Source organism: Sturnus vulgaris, chromosome 23, assembly GCF_052056855.1.
Source record: "Sturnus vulgaris isolate bStuVul1 chromosome 23, bStuVul1.hap1, whole genome shotgun sequence".
Lineage (NCBI taxonomy): Eukaryota > Metazoa > Chordata > Aves > Passeriformes > Sturnidae > Sturnus > Sturnus vulgaris.
The window spans coordinates 2,764,190-2,778,003 of NC_142265.1; the positions used below are offsets into that span (position 1 = coordinate 2,764,190).

The following is a 13,814-nucleotide window of genomic DNA, read 5'->3' on the forward strand; positions in this document are numbered from 1 at the left end:
TTTTTTTCTTTTTGACGTGTGAATTCTTTTTCTCCAGCAGTGGATGGAACATGTTGTGTGAAGCAGATTGTAAATGTATGCAAAGGGCTCCTGTCTCTCCCTGGAATCTGCACAAGCAGGTTATCTGCACTAGTTATGTAGAAAAATTACAGGAGGAGTGAGGGAAATGGAATTTTTTTCCTATCTTTGGCATGTTTGGTGCTATTTCATCACCTGCTTTTGAATCCTCAAGGGAAGGTGGTTAGAAAAACTCGTCTGTTTTTATTCACAGGCATAGAGAGGAGAAATATTTACAGGATTGGTAGATTCCAGATGCATTGACATGAACAAAACTGTCTAATCTTTTGAGGTGTTAAAAAATTGCAAAAAAATCATAATTTTTAACCTGAAATTCCTTTTCCAAAAGAAGATCATCTTTTGGAGTGAGAATATCAGCTTGAAGTGAGCCCATTAAAAAGGAAACAAGGAAAATCCTGTTTCCTAAAAAAAAAAAAAAAACCAAACAGACTGAGGAATTCCAAGCCCAGTTTTATGAGCATTGTGAGTTTGTGCTGTGCTATTGGATGAGCCATTTCATTCTGCTCCCCAGCTCCTTTCCTGCCAGCCTGTTGTGCTCTCCTGTCTCTTTTCTCAGCAGTAACTTCAGAGGGTTGGAGTGGGGCAGTTTATGCTACACCAGCATCCAGTGTGGAAGGAATGATGGAATTTATGTCTTATAGGAAGAAATGGGGGAGGAATAGATGGGATTTCAACATTTCTACGTAGTTCTTAATTTTTATTTGCCTCTCCCCTGGGTGTGCTTTGTCCTTTATTGACACATGATGAAAGTTCCATGTGAAGCTGAGGGCTCCACGCTGACAGCAGTGAACCCAGAGCTCTGTCAGCTGCACTACAGAGACACTCTGGAGGCCACTAAAAATGCAGGGGGAGGGACATGTTCCCCTCAAATTTCTTTTAGCCTGAGTCACTCAAGGCCCAAGTCACAAAGTGTTTACAAATTCAGAGGAGTGCAGTTCTACACAGAGATTTTCTCTTTAAGGAAAAAAAAATTAAAAATCAGACTTTTCTTGGCTTTATTTTTAGCAACTGCCTGGCCTGAGACAGAATGAGCAGAGGTTTGGGTGTAGGGGGAAATTGTGAAGGAGCACATGTCCCTATTTGATTCACACAGGAGCAAGCCCAGCTTGGATGAAGTTTAAAGAGCTGATTTTTAATGTCAGAGCAGGGCCCGAGTGGCTGTGTCCCTGCAGTGCCCCTGTTTTCATCCACTGATGCTGCTCAGAGGACAGAGCAGTGGCCAGGGAGTCAAGTGGGCATTTTTTTACACACTGGACCAAAGGAGCTGTGGGAGCAGCAGCCCTGATCTGGTGTGCAGGGCCATGGGGATGAAGTGCAAGGAGGAAGGAGCACAGAGAGGAGGCAGCCAGACCCTCCATGAGGAGCTGGTTCAACCTGGGCTCTGTTTGCTGCAGCCTCTCCGTGCAAGGGGAGGTTTTGTCTCTCCGGCTGCTGCAATAAAAGAAAACTTTCTGCCTTTCCCCACTGCTCTTTAAATCCAAACTTGTGGCTCGTCCATGGAGCCACGTTGTCCTGAAGAGCAGAGAGGTGTTTGTACCTCACAGTTCATTTGTGACAGTGACATTTGGCACAGGGACAGGCTGGCTCCAGGAGGGGTGGGCAGATTTCAGCCCTTCCCAGAAACTTCTCAAAGGAGGAACTGAACAGAGCACAGGGAACAAATCCAATGTCCCTGCAGATGAGAGGAAGGAAAGGAAAGGAAAGGAAAGGAAAGGAAAGGAAAGGAAAGGAAAGGAAAGGAAAGGAAAGGAAAGGAAAGGAAAGGAAAGGAAAGGAAAGGAAAGGAAAGGAAAGGAAAGGAAAGGAAAGGAAAGGAAAGGAAAGGAAAGGAAAGGAAAGGAAAGGAAAGGAAAGGAAAGGAAAGGAAAGGAAGGAAAGGAAAGGAAAGGAAAGGAAAGGAAAGGAAAGGAAAGGAAAGGAAAGGAAAGGAAAGGAAAGGAAAGGAAAGGAAAACCCCATTTAAGGCTCCTGTCCCTACACACTTAGTTACAGACTCTACACAGGAGTTAGAGAGCACAGAACAGATTTTTGCTCTTTATCACCCTACTTGGCCTTTATCAATTCAATTTCTCTGTAGGTAAGGGATGTGCTTCATCCTGTCCCTGCCCATGGCCATGGACTGGAACCAGATGATCCCCTCCAGCCCAAACCACTCTGGGATTCTGTGATCACACCCATCACACCAACACTCACAACTTCATCCTGACTGAGAGTCCAGTTTGTCAATAAAAATAAGACCAAGGAGCAGGGCTGGAGCTGCAGAGGAAAACCTGAAACACCTGACTGAAGGACACACAAACAACTCCAAAGCCTGAAGGAGCCTCAACAGGGTTATTAACTTTCAGACTTCAAGGTTTCTAAGCTATAGCTGCATGGTCAGAATTTCTACTGGACAAAAAAAATAATAAAAAGTTTTACTTGAAACAAGAAAGAAAAACTATTCCAAAATCAAAGTCTCAAAAAGATATATTTGGTCTTCCTTGCTGGTTGAAACGAGCTACAGATCCATGGATGGGTTTGGAACACCTGAGTGGCCTTTACAGTAGTGAAATTTATTGTGAGAAGATTTTATCCTTTCAACTGTGAACCCAGAGAGAAATAGTATCTCAGGCCTTGCTATCTGTGTGAGATTCCAAATCTCCACATCAGGAATAGAGAATGTGCCAGCAGATCACCAGCTCAGCAAAACACAAGTGTGACAGTGACACGTTTGGTGCCACGGTGCTGGCTGGACAAGCAGAGATGACATTTCCAGCCTGGGTGGGGCTGCACGGTGACAATTATTCATTTTTAACTGTGCTGTGAATGCAGAACTTTTTCATGCCAAGGATATTATTGACAAGGTCTAGTTTTAACCCAGTCAAACCCAGGACATTAAAATGCAAACCACTGACCTTCTTTGGTGGCCAGACGTGAGGAATCTGTGTGGGATGGAGTGTTGTAGACCAGCAGTGAGCTACCTGCAAGGCAAAGAAATGCAGTTAGAGCAGTCTGGGCACACTCTGCCGTGGGGAACCATGAGGGCAGGTAGGAAATGTTTTTAATGGCATGAAAAAAACTTATTTTGATGCTAATTAGACACATTTTCTATGAAATGAATCTAAAATCTTGGTGGCTGCAGGTCACACATGCTGCTGTTTTCTCACTTGCAAAAAATAAAGATATTTGTCTCCTTCACCCAGTGCCTTGATGTCACCCATTGGAAACTGATCTTAAAGGGTGAGGCTGTAGAGGTACAGAATCTATCCTAGAAATGCCTGTGGCACAGATTGGGTGACAGGATAAGGAAGAAGCTTTTCTCTCTCTGGCTGTGATAGAGAATTTTCCTGTTTGAGGAACAGGCAGGAGAAAAGACACGAATTGCAGTGTCAGGACCTGGCCATTTTTAGAGTGTCACATGCTTGGTTTGGGGCCAGCAGCTGCACAGCTCCTGCTGGGATTCCAGCATCTCCTGTGCTCTGGGGAATTTGGGAGCAGCTCTGGGTTCAGAGAGGCCTTTCCATGCAGCTCCACTGACACACAAGTGCAGCACAAAAATAACCCCTTGGAAGGGTGTGCTCTGCTCAGCCTGTAGGGAAATGTTCCTTTCTAAGCATTTCCCTCCTGCAAACTCTGGTGCAAATGGAGGACGAGATGCTGGGGGTTCAGGGCAGCCAGCATGAAATACACATTTCATGGCTGTCTGGTTAAGTGTGCTCACATAACCCCTGGGCTCACCTTCCTGCAGCTCCTTGGAGCACCTTGTGCTGGGCCAGTGACAGCCCTGGTGTGGCTGGAGCAGCACCAGTGCTGCCCTGAGCGTGCTTTTACAGCTCTCAGATAAATGGGATCCTGCCCCTGAGCATCCCCAGCCCCTCAGCAGGGCAGGAACAGCTCTGCAGGTACCAGAGCACCAGCTGGGCAGGATCTGGTGGATCTCGAGCAGGATGTGAGCCCTGCAGGCCCACGTTCCTCTGGTGCAATGATCCCACATGGCCTCAGCTGCCCCTCAGAGCATCTCTCTGTGCTGTGGGAGCTGAGCTTTGGGCACTTCCTTGCCAGATCTGAGCCACTGCAGGTGCTGGGTGCTGCAGTGGAATTCTGTCCTTCCCCAAAGGCAGAGGCTGCACAGGACAGTGAGGACACACAGGCAGGAGATGTTGGGAAACAAAGCTGCTCGCAGGGAGGGGAGAATGGATGGTACCAGATGCTGCGAGCCAGGGGATGTTTCCAAAGACCAGGATGGATGGTGAACCAGGAGGTGAAGAGTTCAGAGGGATCCCAAGGGCACCCTGGCTCTGAAAGCTGCCAATGGCCAAAAGGATTGGCTGAAATATTTGGAGAGATTGGCTGCTGGAGGAATTGAAACAACTCTGTCCACGCAACTCATGTTTTCATCAGATGGTTTCTGGCTTTAGCATTTCTCTCTTGAATATCTGTGGGGAAACTCCTGTCCACCACTCTCTCCTTTCCAGGTTATTTAAAGCAATCCTGAGTGCAACGCCCAGCCCAGCTTCCCCCTGCCAGACAGGGAAGTGCTGGGGAATTCAGAAACGTGGTTTTCTATGACTAAATGGGCTGCAAATGAGTGGCTGGGGCGGTGGGGGTGGGGTGATGAATAGCACTGAGAGAGCAGGATCAACCTATAGCTACTTTAGGCTAAAAAATGCAGCCCGAGCCACTGGAAAGGACCGGCGCCTCCCCCGGTTTAATTGCTCCAAGTTCTCACCTTTGCCCGGCAGTCTGAGGTTTCTGGTGGGAACACCACAGAGAGAGAAATGTGTTTCCTATTAAGAGTTTCAATGGAGGAGGGAAAGGGAGAAAGGCAGACCTAGATCAGGACAGAGGGAAGCAGACAGACAGACAGACAGACACACGCCAGGCTGCTCCTCCCTCTCTCCTTCGGGGGCAGAGCTTTGGCTGTGATGAATTTTCATTTTTGTTCCTGTTCCCCCTCCCTGAGTCAGCGACACCATGGATGGATCAGCCCTCTCTGGCATGGTTAATGCAATAATTATTCTCCTATAATTAATGTTTAAACACGTTATCCTATGGCACCCTCACCCTTCCCTTTCTTTTATTTCCCTTGTGTTCATTACAAAAAGATGGAGAAGGACTGAAAACCAGGAGATTTTTTTTCCCATAAACCCTTCCCTCTCACAAGGCAGCTCATCCTTCAGAGGGGCAGCAACATTTTGGTTCCACAGACTCGGGGTCTATTTAATTTGAAAGTCTTTTTTACCCTCACCTTCCCCAGTCCTGGGGCCCTCCCTGCACAGCTCCTGCTGGAACCCAGGTTTTGCTGAACATTAACACACGGTTCAGAACCACTGAGCACTTTTCTGCTTCTCACCACAGCCTCATTCTTTCCCCTTCAGGCTCTTCTCCTTGGCCCCCAGCACCGGGGGGGGGGGGGGGGGGGGGGAAAGGATGGAGGTGGCAGCTCAGCATCCTTTGATCTTCATCCCAAACACAGCATGGATGCATCCAGAACTCCCTTCCCCCTGCCCAGCAGCTGCCTGGAGAGGATTCACCAGGCAGAATGTGCTGGAGAAAAATCAGTCTGGAGCCCCAAGGTGTGTGGGGATGGACAAAAAGAAGACAAATCAAGGTGTGGTTTCACGATTTCGGAGAGGGAACTAAAATAAACATGCAAAAAGAGATGATTGTTTGAGGGGGTGGACAGGGAGCTCCCTGAAAAAGCCACTGAGATGTTTTGGGAGGCTCCAAAGAGTAGAGAGTCCTGCAGGACTGGGCTCTGCACTCTGAAATCTGAGGATCAGAGATGCCGGAATTCCTGCCAGCTTCAATGGCAACAGGAAACAACTGCACCCTTCTGATCCCAGCCTAAGGCAAAGATTAAAGGTGCTGTGGGATGAGTTTGGGTTACTCTCAGCTGCATTACATAGCTCACCTAGAACCTTCCATTGCTAAAACTGAGACTGAGCTTTTGTTGAGGTCATGCAGATGTTGTTGATTTATTTTTTCAGTCTGGACTCAGATGTGCCAAAATAATGTATTTCATAGGCAGCTTTAAGCAAATTTTCACTCTGATCAGGAGTGTAAAATGCTGAAAACCTTTTGGGAAAGCTCATTTTCAGGGGATCTCCTTGTTGAGTGAGCAAACAACTCAGAAAGTTCAGATCAGCTTTGTTTCTTGGAAAACAGACCCCAAAGCTGAGGGTTCATGAATCATCACATATCCAGCTTAACATCCCAAGAGCACAAACACCTTTAGAGAGCCTGGGCAGAGGCAATCCAGCCTGCAGGTCTGCAATTCCTCCAGATCTTCCTGTGCTTGTGGCCATCACCTCTTCCCTACCCTAAACAGGAGCAGAGCTGAATGTCTGTGTGACAAACACCCTTCCAAAAGGGAAAAACTCATGAAAATAAAATCCCACGTCCCCATGGCACTGAGCTGCGGGCTCAGCACTGAACATCCACTGGAAGCTGGTCTGGAAAAGCCATCAGCCCCTCTGGAAGGTGTCACTCCACAGGGAGACACCCAGCACTCCCAGAGCAGCCTGTCCTGGGGCTGGGAATAGCTGCAGGGAAGGAGGAATGCTCTGCCCAGCTCCAGACAGGAGCTGCTCTAATGAGCACATCTGGGGCTCAGCACACACAGATTCATCATCCTAAAGCTGGGGATGCACTGGGTCTGAATTCCCTGTGAAAAAGGAGTGAGTAATCTGCCTGAATCCAGCAAAGTTCCTCGGGTTTTGCACTCAATAGCACAGAAATCACTGCAGGCACCGCCCTGGCAGGACAGGATATTTTGATGGTCATTATTGCAGCAGCACTTAAATATTGCAGCTGCAGCAGGGCTCCAGAGCTGGGCTATGGCACAGCCCCTGCTCCACACATCCACCACCCCAAAGGAGGGAGAAGGCAGGATGGCTGGTGCCACCTTACAGAGAGCAAAACCTCCTAGTTTCAGGTGTCTAAAGGCAAGGTGTGAGCCAGGGGCTGCTGTCCTGAATGTCAGCGTGCCCTGGTGCTGCCTGGCTGGACACGGAGAGCAGTGTGACCAGACTGCAGCATCCAGGGCTTGGTGGCATCAAGCAGGAAGTTGCTCCTGAGCAAATGGGCAGCAGCAGATGGTAAAGGTGGGCACTGAGCCCAGGTTTTTGGGCTCACACCGTGAAATCAACACTGCATTTCCTCTGATAGTGCCTTTGGACAGGCCAAACAATGGGACACAAGCACTGGGGATGATCGTGGAGATGCCACCTAGAGAATTTCACTCCTCTGCCAAGCTTTCCAAATTCAGCCTGCTCCTGTGCTTTGAACCCATCCAACTCCATCTCTCTGTCAATTCTCAAGCCTTATCAATAAGACAATTCAAGTGTCTCACTTGCACGTTTATCTGGTGGGAATTCAGAAGAGTTTCTGGTTACAAAGTGCCCGATTTCCCCAGCCCCAGTCTGCAGGTTTGGCCAGAGCACTGCTGCTGCACAGAACTGCCTTCCCATCCCAGCAGTGTGCAAACCTTTGAAAGCTTCCTGTGGGCCAGCAGCTCTTTGCTGATGAAACAGAATTAAATTTGCCAATGATTGTGGATGGGAAATTATTTTATTGGGACAGAAACTGTTCAAATCCAAGGTTTTTTGTTGTGAATCATTTCCTTGGCTTGACTTCTCAAGAAAAATAAAGGTGGGGTTTCCAGAGGCACCCATCTGTGATCTAACTCCTGTGCTGCTGGAATCTGTGAAACTCCCACTGATTTTAGGTAGAGGGAGATCAACTTTCCAGCAAAGTTGGAAAAAGTGCCCTAAATTCTGTATCATTGCTTCACTGGCCAGAAGAGACACCTTCAGCTGCCTTTCCATCACAATTGGATTTTCTAGTGGAGAAAATACACTTCTTCCTTTCTCTCCCTGCACTTCCACCTTGATTTATGGCACCTTCTCCTGATTTTTGAGTGCTTAAATAACGATACTCCTATGAAAGCTGTTTCACTTGGAAAAACAGCAGAGCATGTGGGGCCCAGATCCAGTCCTCTGGCTCATTACAGCACCATTACCCTTAGCACACCTTGGTGAGGGAAGGAAATGCTTTTAGCTCCGTTTATAGATGAAGAGGAGACATTTGGAAGCTGTGAATGTGATGATGATTGCACAGAAGTCTTGGAAAAGCTGAAATCTAAGACTCTCAGCACCCATCAGGTGCATGTGCCATCCCTGAGGTGATCATTCCTGTTTGGGTGCTGGGATAAAGCTTTTACAGACTGCTCACAGCTCCTGGGTTTGGGGCTTAATAGAGCCAAAAGGGGAATTGGATCCATCCCATACTCAAGTGTGGGGCAGAAAGGAGCAATACAGAGCTTCCATAACCTTTTTCTCAGAGTCCTGGGTCATTTGCACAACATCTGCTCCAGCACATTTACATACGGGGAATGATTTTTGGGTTTTCAACTCTCTCCAACAACCCTGGGCCTCCAGGAACATGGGAAATCTCCAGCCCTGGCCAGTTGTGGGTCCTGTTTATGGGGAGGGCACAGCCCTCTAACTGCAAAGCTATGGAATCATCTGCCTGAGACAAATCAGTTAATGTCAGCTTTAATCTCCATGGCAAATATGTGTATTTTTATCACATAGCCACAGATGCTGTTATCTGTAAGACTTATCTAATCTCCTCCAGGGCCCTGCTCAGTTCTTCACCTCCCTGATAGCACCAGTAGCTCCCTCTGTGTTCATCGGAACTTTCCAACCCAATTTTGTTCCTTGTTTCCCAGTTGGTTCTCTCTGCCTTTCTATGATCATTTCCCCCCCTACTCCTGCAGGAGGAGCCCTGGGGGTTCCACAGCCCTGGGCAGTGCCAGGATGGGGCTGGCATGGGCAATACTCACTTTCCCTGAGGTAGCTGAGGTGAGACAGCAGGATTTCCGTGTTGTAGGGGGAGGTGGTGCGCAGGAAGTCGTCCTTGTTCATCTTGCAGAGCTCTTTGCCATCCATGTTCTGGAAGATGGTGGTGTCGATCTCCATCAGACCGTACTCCTTGATAGCCCATTCCAGCCACTGGCGCACGTGCTCCTGGGTCCAGAGCGTGGGGTCTGCCAGGAGAGAGCACGGGGTGGGCACGGGGTGGGCACAGGGTGGGCACGGGGTGGGCACACACAGGATGGGCACACAGGGTGGGCACACACACACAGGGATGGGCACACAGGATGGGCGCACACATAGGATAGGCACACACAGGATTGGTACACACAGATGGGCACACAGGATGGGCACACACAGGATGGGCACACACAGGATGGGCACACACACACCCCCCCAGACTCCCTGCAGCCCTGGCAGAGCCACTGTTTCCCCAAGCAGATACATTGAATTTACCCACCCCCATCCCACTGTGGCAGGGAAACAGTGCTGTGCAGGGAACCCACAGCTGGCACAAGAAACCCTGAGCATGATCAGCAAAGGGACTCCGAAAATTAAAATAAAATAAAATAAAATAAAATAAAATAAAATAAAATAAAATAAAATAAAATAAAATAAAATAAAATAAAATAAAACAGTGTTGCTAAAGCAGAGCAGCTTGTCTGGGTGTGAGTCAGTTATTCCCCCTGGGGCAGGAATACAGTTCTATCCCCACTGTCCCTGTCACCCCCCAGCTGTGGGGGCAGGGTGGATTTGTGCTCTCTGGGCACCCCTGGCTGCCAGCACAGCTCCAGCTGTGGGATCTTTATCCAGCTGTGCTGACGTAGGAGCGCTCTGAGCCTGGCTGCAGCTCTGGGCCCAGGAGATCAGTGCCTACAGCAGTGGTTGTTAAAAAAAGCAATCAGCCTTTGAATTTGGAGAGGACATCAGATCAGAGAGCCCCAGCAAGAGCTGGTACCACATTCCCCTTGGCAGAGTCCTGTCAGAGCTATCAGCATTGCCAGATGTTTCCTGTGCTGCTGCTGCTCCCCACCTATCCCAGCCCCAAGTCTGAGCTGCACATTCATGTTTTGCTGCAGCTGCAGAGGGTTGCAAAAAAGTTCAAACTTTGGAGATGTCTGATGTGTCATGAACAGCTGGGCCAGCTCTGAGACAAAGCTCAACCACCTCAGATCCTGGGAAGATGAGAGCATGGATCAGGAACATGCACAGGGCTCTGGGGGAGCAAGAAATGCCTCAGCCAGGATTTTAGGGGATATAAAGCAATGCCTCAGCCCAGGGCTGTGACACAACGGCCAGAGCTGCTCTCACTCTGTCACTAAAGTCCTGTGCCTAGAGTGGGTCACACCCCAGGAACAGGAGGCCTTAGATGTGCCTAGAACTATGGCTCCATGGCTCCATGTCACATTGTGTTTGAAGGAGGCAGGGAGGAGGGAGAGCTCTTTTGTACAGGATAAAAAGGATTTATTACTCTGGGGAATCCGGGGGGCAAAAGACAAAAGAGCAAGGGTGCAACAACTGCAATATGGGGGAAGTTCAAGGGGAAGGTACAACTTAATAGCAAATTGGAGGAATTATTGGGAGGAATAAAGGGTAGGGTTCATAAAGGCATTGTCTAATGAGGGAGGTAGGGGGGAAAAGTGGGTGACATGGACTAATGAGATGTCCAGTTTTAGGGGATTTCCAAAGGGGAATTCCAAGCAGGGGGCTGGCACAAAGCAGGATTGACAGGGAGTTCAGGATAGATTGACAGGGTGGGTAGGAGGGGATAATTTTGGACTAAATCATTAGCTTGGACAATAACAGAACACACTGCAGCAGGGCTGGACGTTGTGTGCCCAGGCTGAGGGCATCCCTGGGCACACAAGCTCAGGAAGTGCCCACACCTGATTCCTGGGCACCTGAGCCCGGGAATACCAGCACCAAACTGGGAACTGAGACCAATGGAACTGAAATTATAACTGAGACCTTTCCCCAGTGAATCTGCAGAAAACCTGGGCTGCTGAAAGCTGAATTCAGAACACGGAATTTACGACCCCACACCTTTGCAAGTCTGCTCTGGGAACAACAGATGGATTTCCTTCAGGTTTTGGCAATAGTTAATTAAAATTCTGCTTTCTAAGCACTGGCAAAAGGCTGTAAATTTTACAATGCAAGTATTCAAGGGAAGATTCTTTTTTATTCTTTAATTGAAAGACTTGTTTGTCTTGAGTTTTGAAAACAACCCAGTATCTAGAGGGCAGAGTGAATTTGTGGCCTTCCTTTAAACACTGTAAAAGACATTGAATGGTGTCTGAAAATCTGCCTACTTGAAACAGGGCTTAGAGCTCATTATTACTACTATTGTAAGCCTAATGTGACATTATTCTTGCTTATCTTTGCCCTAATGCGCTATAAATCTCCATTCTGGATTAAATTAAAATATCCAAATGCCTTTCTTGGATGACTTGGGCCTCGTCTGTGCAGCCAGAGATCTGGGATGATGTTCATTATTGTCTTCCAAAGTCTGGTAAATCTCTGCTCTTTCACAAGTATCTCAAGGCTTTGATTTGTGGATGCTCATAGGGAAAAGTCCTTTTCTTCATTTTCCTTCAAAGAGGAGATTCCAAAACTTCTCTTCCACTGGGGGCAATGGAAGTAATTTCCCCTATTTCAACAATGTTAAACTTTAGCTCACTCTTGGGTTTTTTAATATGCAGGATAAATGCTCCCCCTGGAACATCTTTAATGACACAGGGGCTGGCTGGTGCCAGCTTCACCTTTCCAGGCAGGGTGACACTGGATTGTGCTGCTGTCCCCAAGCAGCTCAGCCAGTCTCCCAAACATCAGCTCCAACGGGACTTAGAGATTTGCCATCAATCTTCTATTGGCTTCTCCTCACTACATTCAGTTTGAGCTTTTCCTTTTCATCCTAAATGGCAAACAAATGCTTGGGAATTGTCATCTGCTCAGAGAAAGGAGCTGAATTCCACGAGTGCATTTCCTTCTGCCAGCTCTGTCTGCCTGGGCTGGCCCCAGCTCCTGCCCTGTGAAACCCTCAGAGCCAGGGCGAGTTCTGGGTTGAGCACTGGGCCAGCCCTTGGCTCCTGTGCTGGAAACTTCCTGGCCCTGTTTGTGTGGATATTGTTTATAAACTTCACAGGGAAACAGCTCCTCACTGCAGGTCAGCCTTCACCCTTGAGCTCCCCCCACAGCAGCTCTCACCCCTGAGTGTCCAAATGCATCCAGAGCATCCTGCCAGCTCCAGGCAGCAGATGTGGATACCAAACACAAACAAAGCTGGACAGGAATGTTCCTGTGTGACAATTTTTGGAAGGATAATGCAGTTCCTGCAAAATATAATTTTTCTTGCTTTCTACTTCTAACAAAAAAAATGGAAACAAAATAGCTCGTTTTGAATCAATCAGTGTGACTTGAAAGTGCAGCTGGATCCTGAGAGCACCAGGGGAGTTATAACTCGGGCCCACTTCTTTCCTCTTTGATCATCCCCTGCGTGTCCCAGGAAGCAAATTCTCCTCTAACACATGGCAGAAGATGGATTTGATTCAGCACACCAAAACAACACTTCATTCCAGGAAAAAAATTAAAATAAAATAAAATAAAATAAAATAAAATAAAATAAAATAAAAATAAAAGTAAAAGCACTAATTATCTGCTGCCCATCCTGATTCAGATCATGCACTGGGATATGGGGATTCCCACTACCCAGAAACTCTTTTGATATTTTTTACATGGTTTGTAAGAGAGAAAATTCCTCTGGGAGCAGATAAACAAAAGAAACAAAACTCTCTTGCAGGCAGAGCAAGGAGAGCAGCCCCAGAGCTTGGCAGTACCTGCAGGGACAATGACCCTCCTCTCGTTGGTGGTCATGTTGGGGGGAGGCCCGTTCTTCTCATCCATGTACGTGCTGTAGCTCATGGGCGTGGACTCGGTGCCTGCTCCCACCAGCTTCCCACACTTGCTCACACTGCAGTCCACGGGGGACTCCCTGCAAGGAAAAGGGAAAGCTGGGTCAGATCAGAGCCATGGGTCAGTCACCATCAGTGTCCTGGGCCACCCTCACTGCCGTGGGTCACCATCACTGTCCTGGGTCACCATCACTGTCCTGGGCCACCTTCACTGCCCTGGGTCACCCTCACTGTCCTGGGTCACCCTCACTGCCCTGGGTCAGTCACCCTCACTGCCCTGGGTCACCATCACTGTTCTGGGTCACCCTCACTGCCCTGGGCCACCTTCACTGTCCTGGGCCACCTTCACTGCCCTGGGCCACCCTCACTGCCCTGGGTCACCCTCACTGCCCTGGGTCACCCTCACTGCCCTGGGTCACCATCACTGCCCTGGGTCACCCTCACTGCCCTGGGCCACCCTCACTGTCCTGGGCCACCCTCACTGCCGTGGGTCACCATCACTGTCCTGGGTCACCATCACTGTCCTGGGCCACCTTCACTGCCCTGGGTCACTATCACTGTCCTGGGCCACCCTCACTGCCGTGGGTCACCATCACTGTCCTGGGCCACCTTCACTGCCCTGGGTCACCATCACTGCCCTGGGTCACCATCACTGTCCTGGGCCACCTTCACTGCCCTGGGTCACTATCACTGCCCTGGGTCACTATCACTGTCCTGGGCCACCTTCACTGCCCTGGGTCACCATCACTGTCCTGGGCCACCTTCACTGCCCTGGGTCACCATCACTGCCCTGGGCCACCTTCACTGCCCTGGGTCACCCTCACTGCCCTGGGTCACCATCACTGTCCTGGGTCAGTCACCCTCACTGTCCTGGGTCCTGTGTCACCATCAGTGCCCCCTCCAGCCCTGCAGCACAGGACAGGTCTGGCTCACACATGGACATGGGCCCAAGGGGGGACATTTGGGGATA

The 13,814-nt window shown here is 49.0% G+C and overlaps 1 protein-coding gene across 3 annotated transcripts in view; it reads right to left on the reverse strand.

The window, feature by feature from the left end:
- The window catches only part of FLI1 (Fli-1 proto-oncogene, ETS transcription factor), a 91,374-nt gene that overhangs the window by 16,050 nt on the left and 61,510 nt on the right, over positions 1–13,814 (reverse strand). For all 3 annotated transcript variants that reach the window (XM_088177778.1, XM_088177780.1, XM_088177779.1), the window contains 3 exons: positions 12,770–12,924; positions 8,906–9,109; positions 2,973–3,038 (listed from right to left, as the gene is read on the reverse strand). In XM_088177778.1, the coding sequence (XP_088033904.1) occupies positions 2,973–3,038; positions 8,906–9,109; positions 12,770–12,924 (425 nt within the window). The remainder of the gene's footprint in view (positions 1–2,972; positions 3,039–8,905; positions 9,110–12,769; positions 12,925–13,814) is intronic.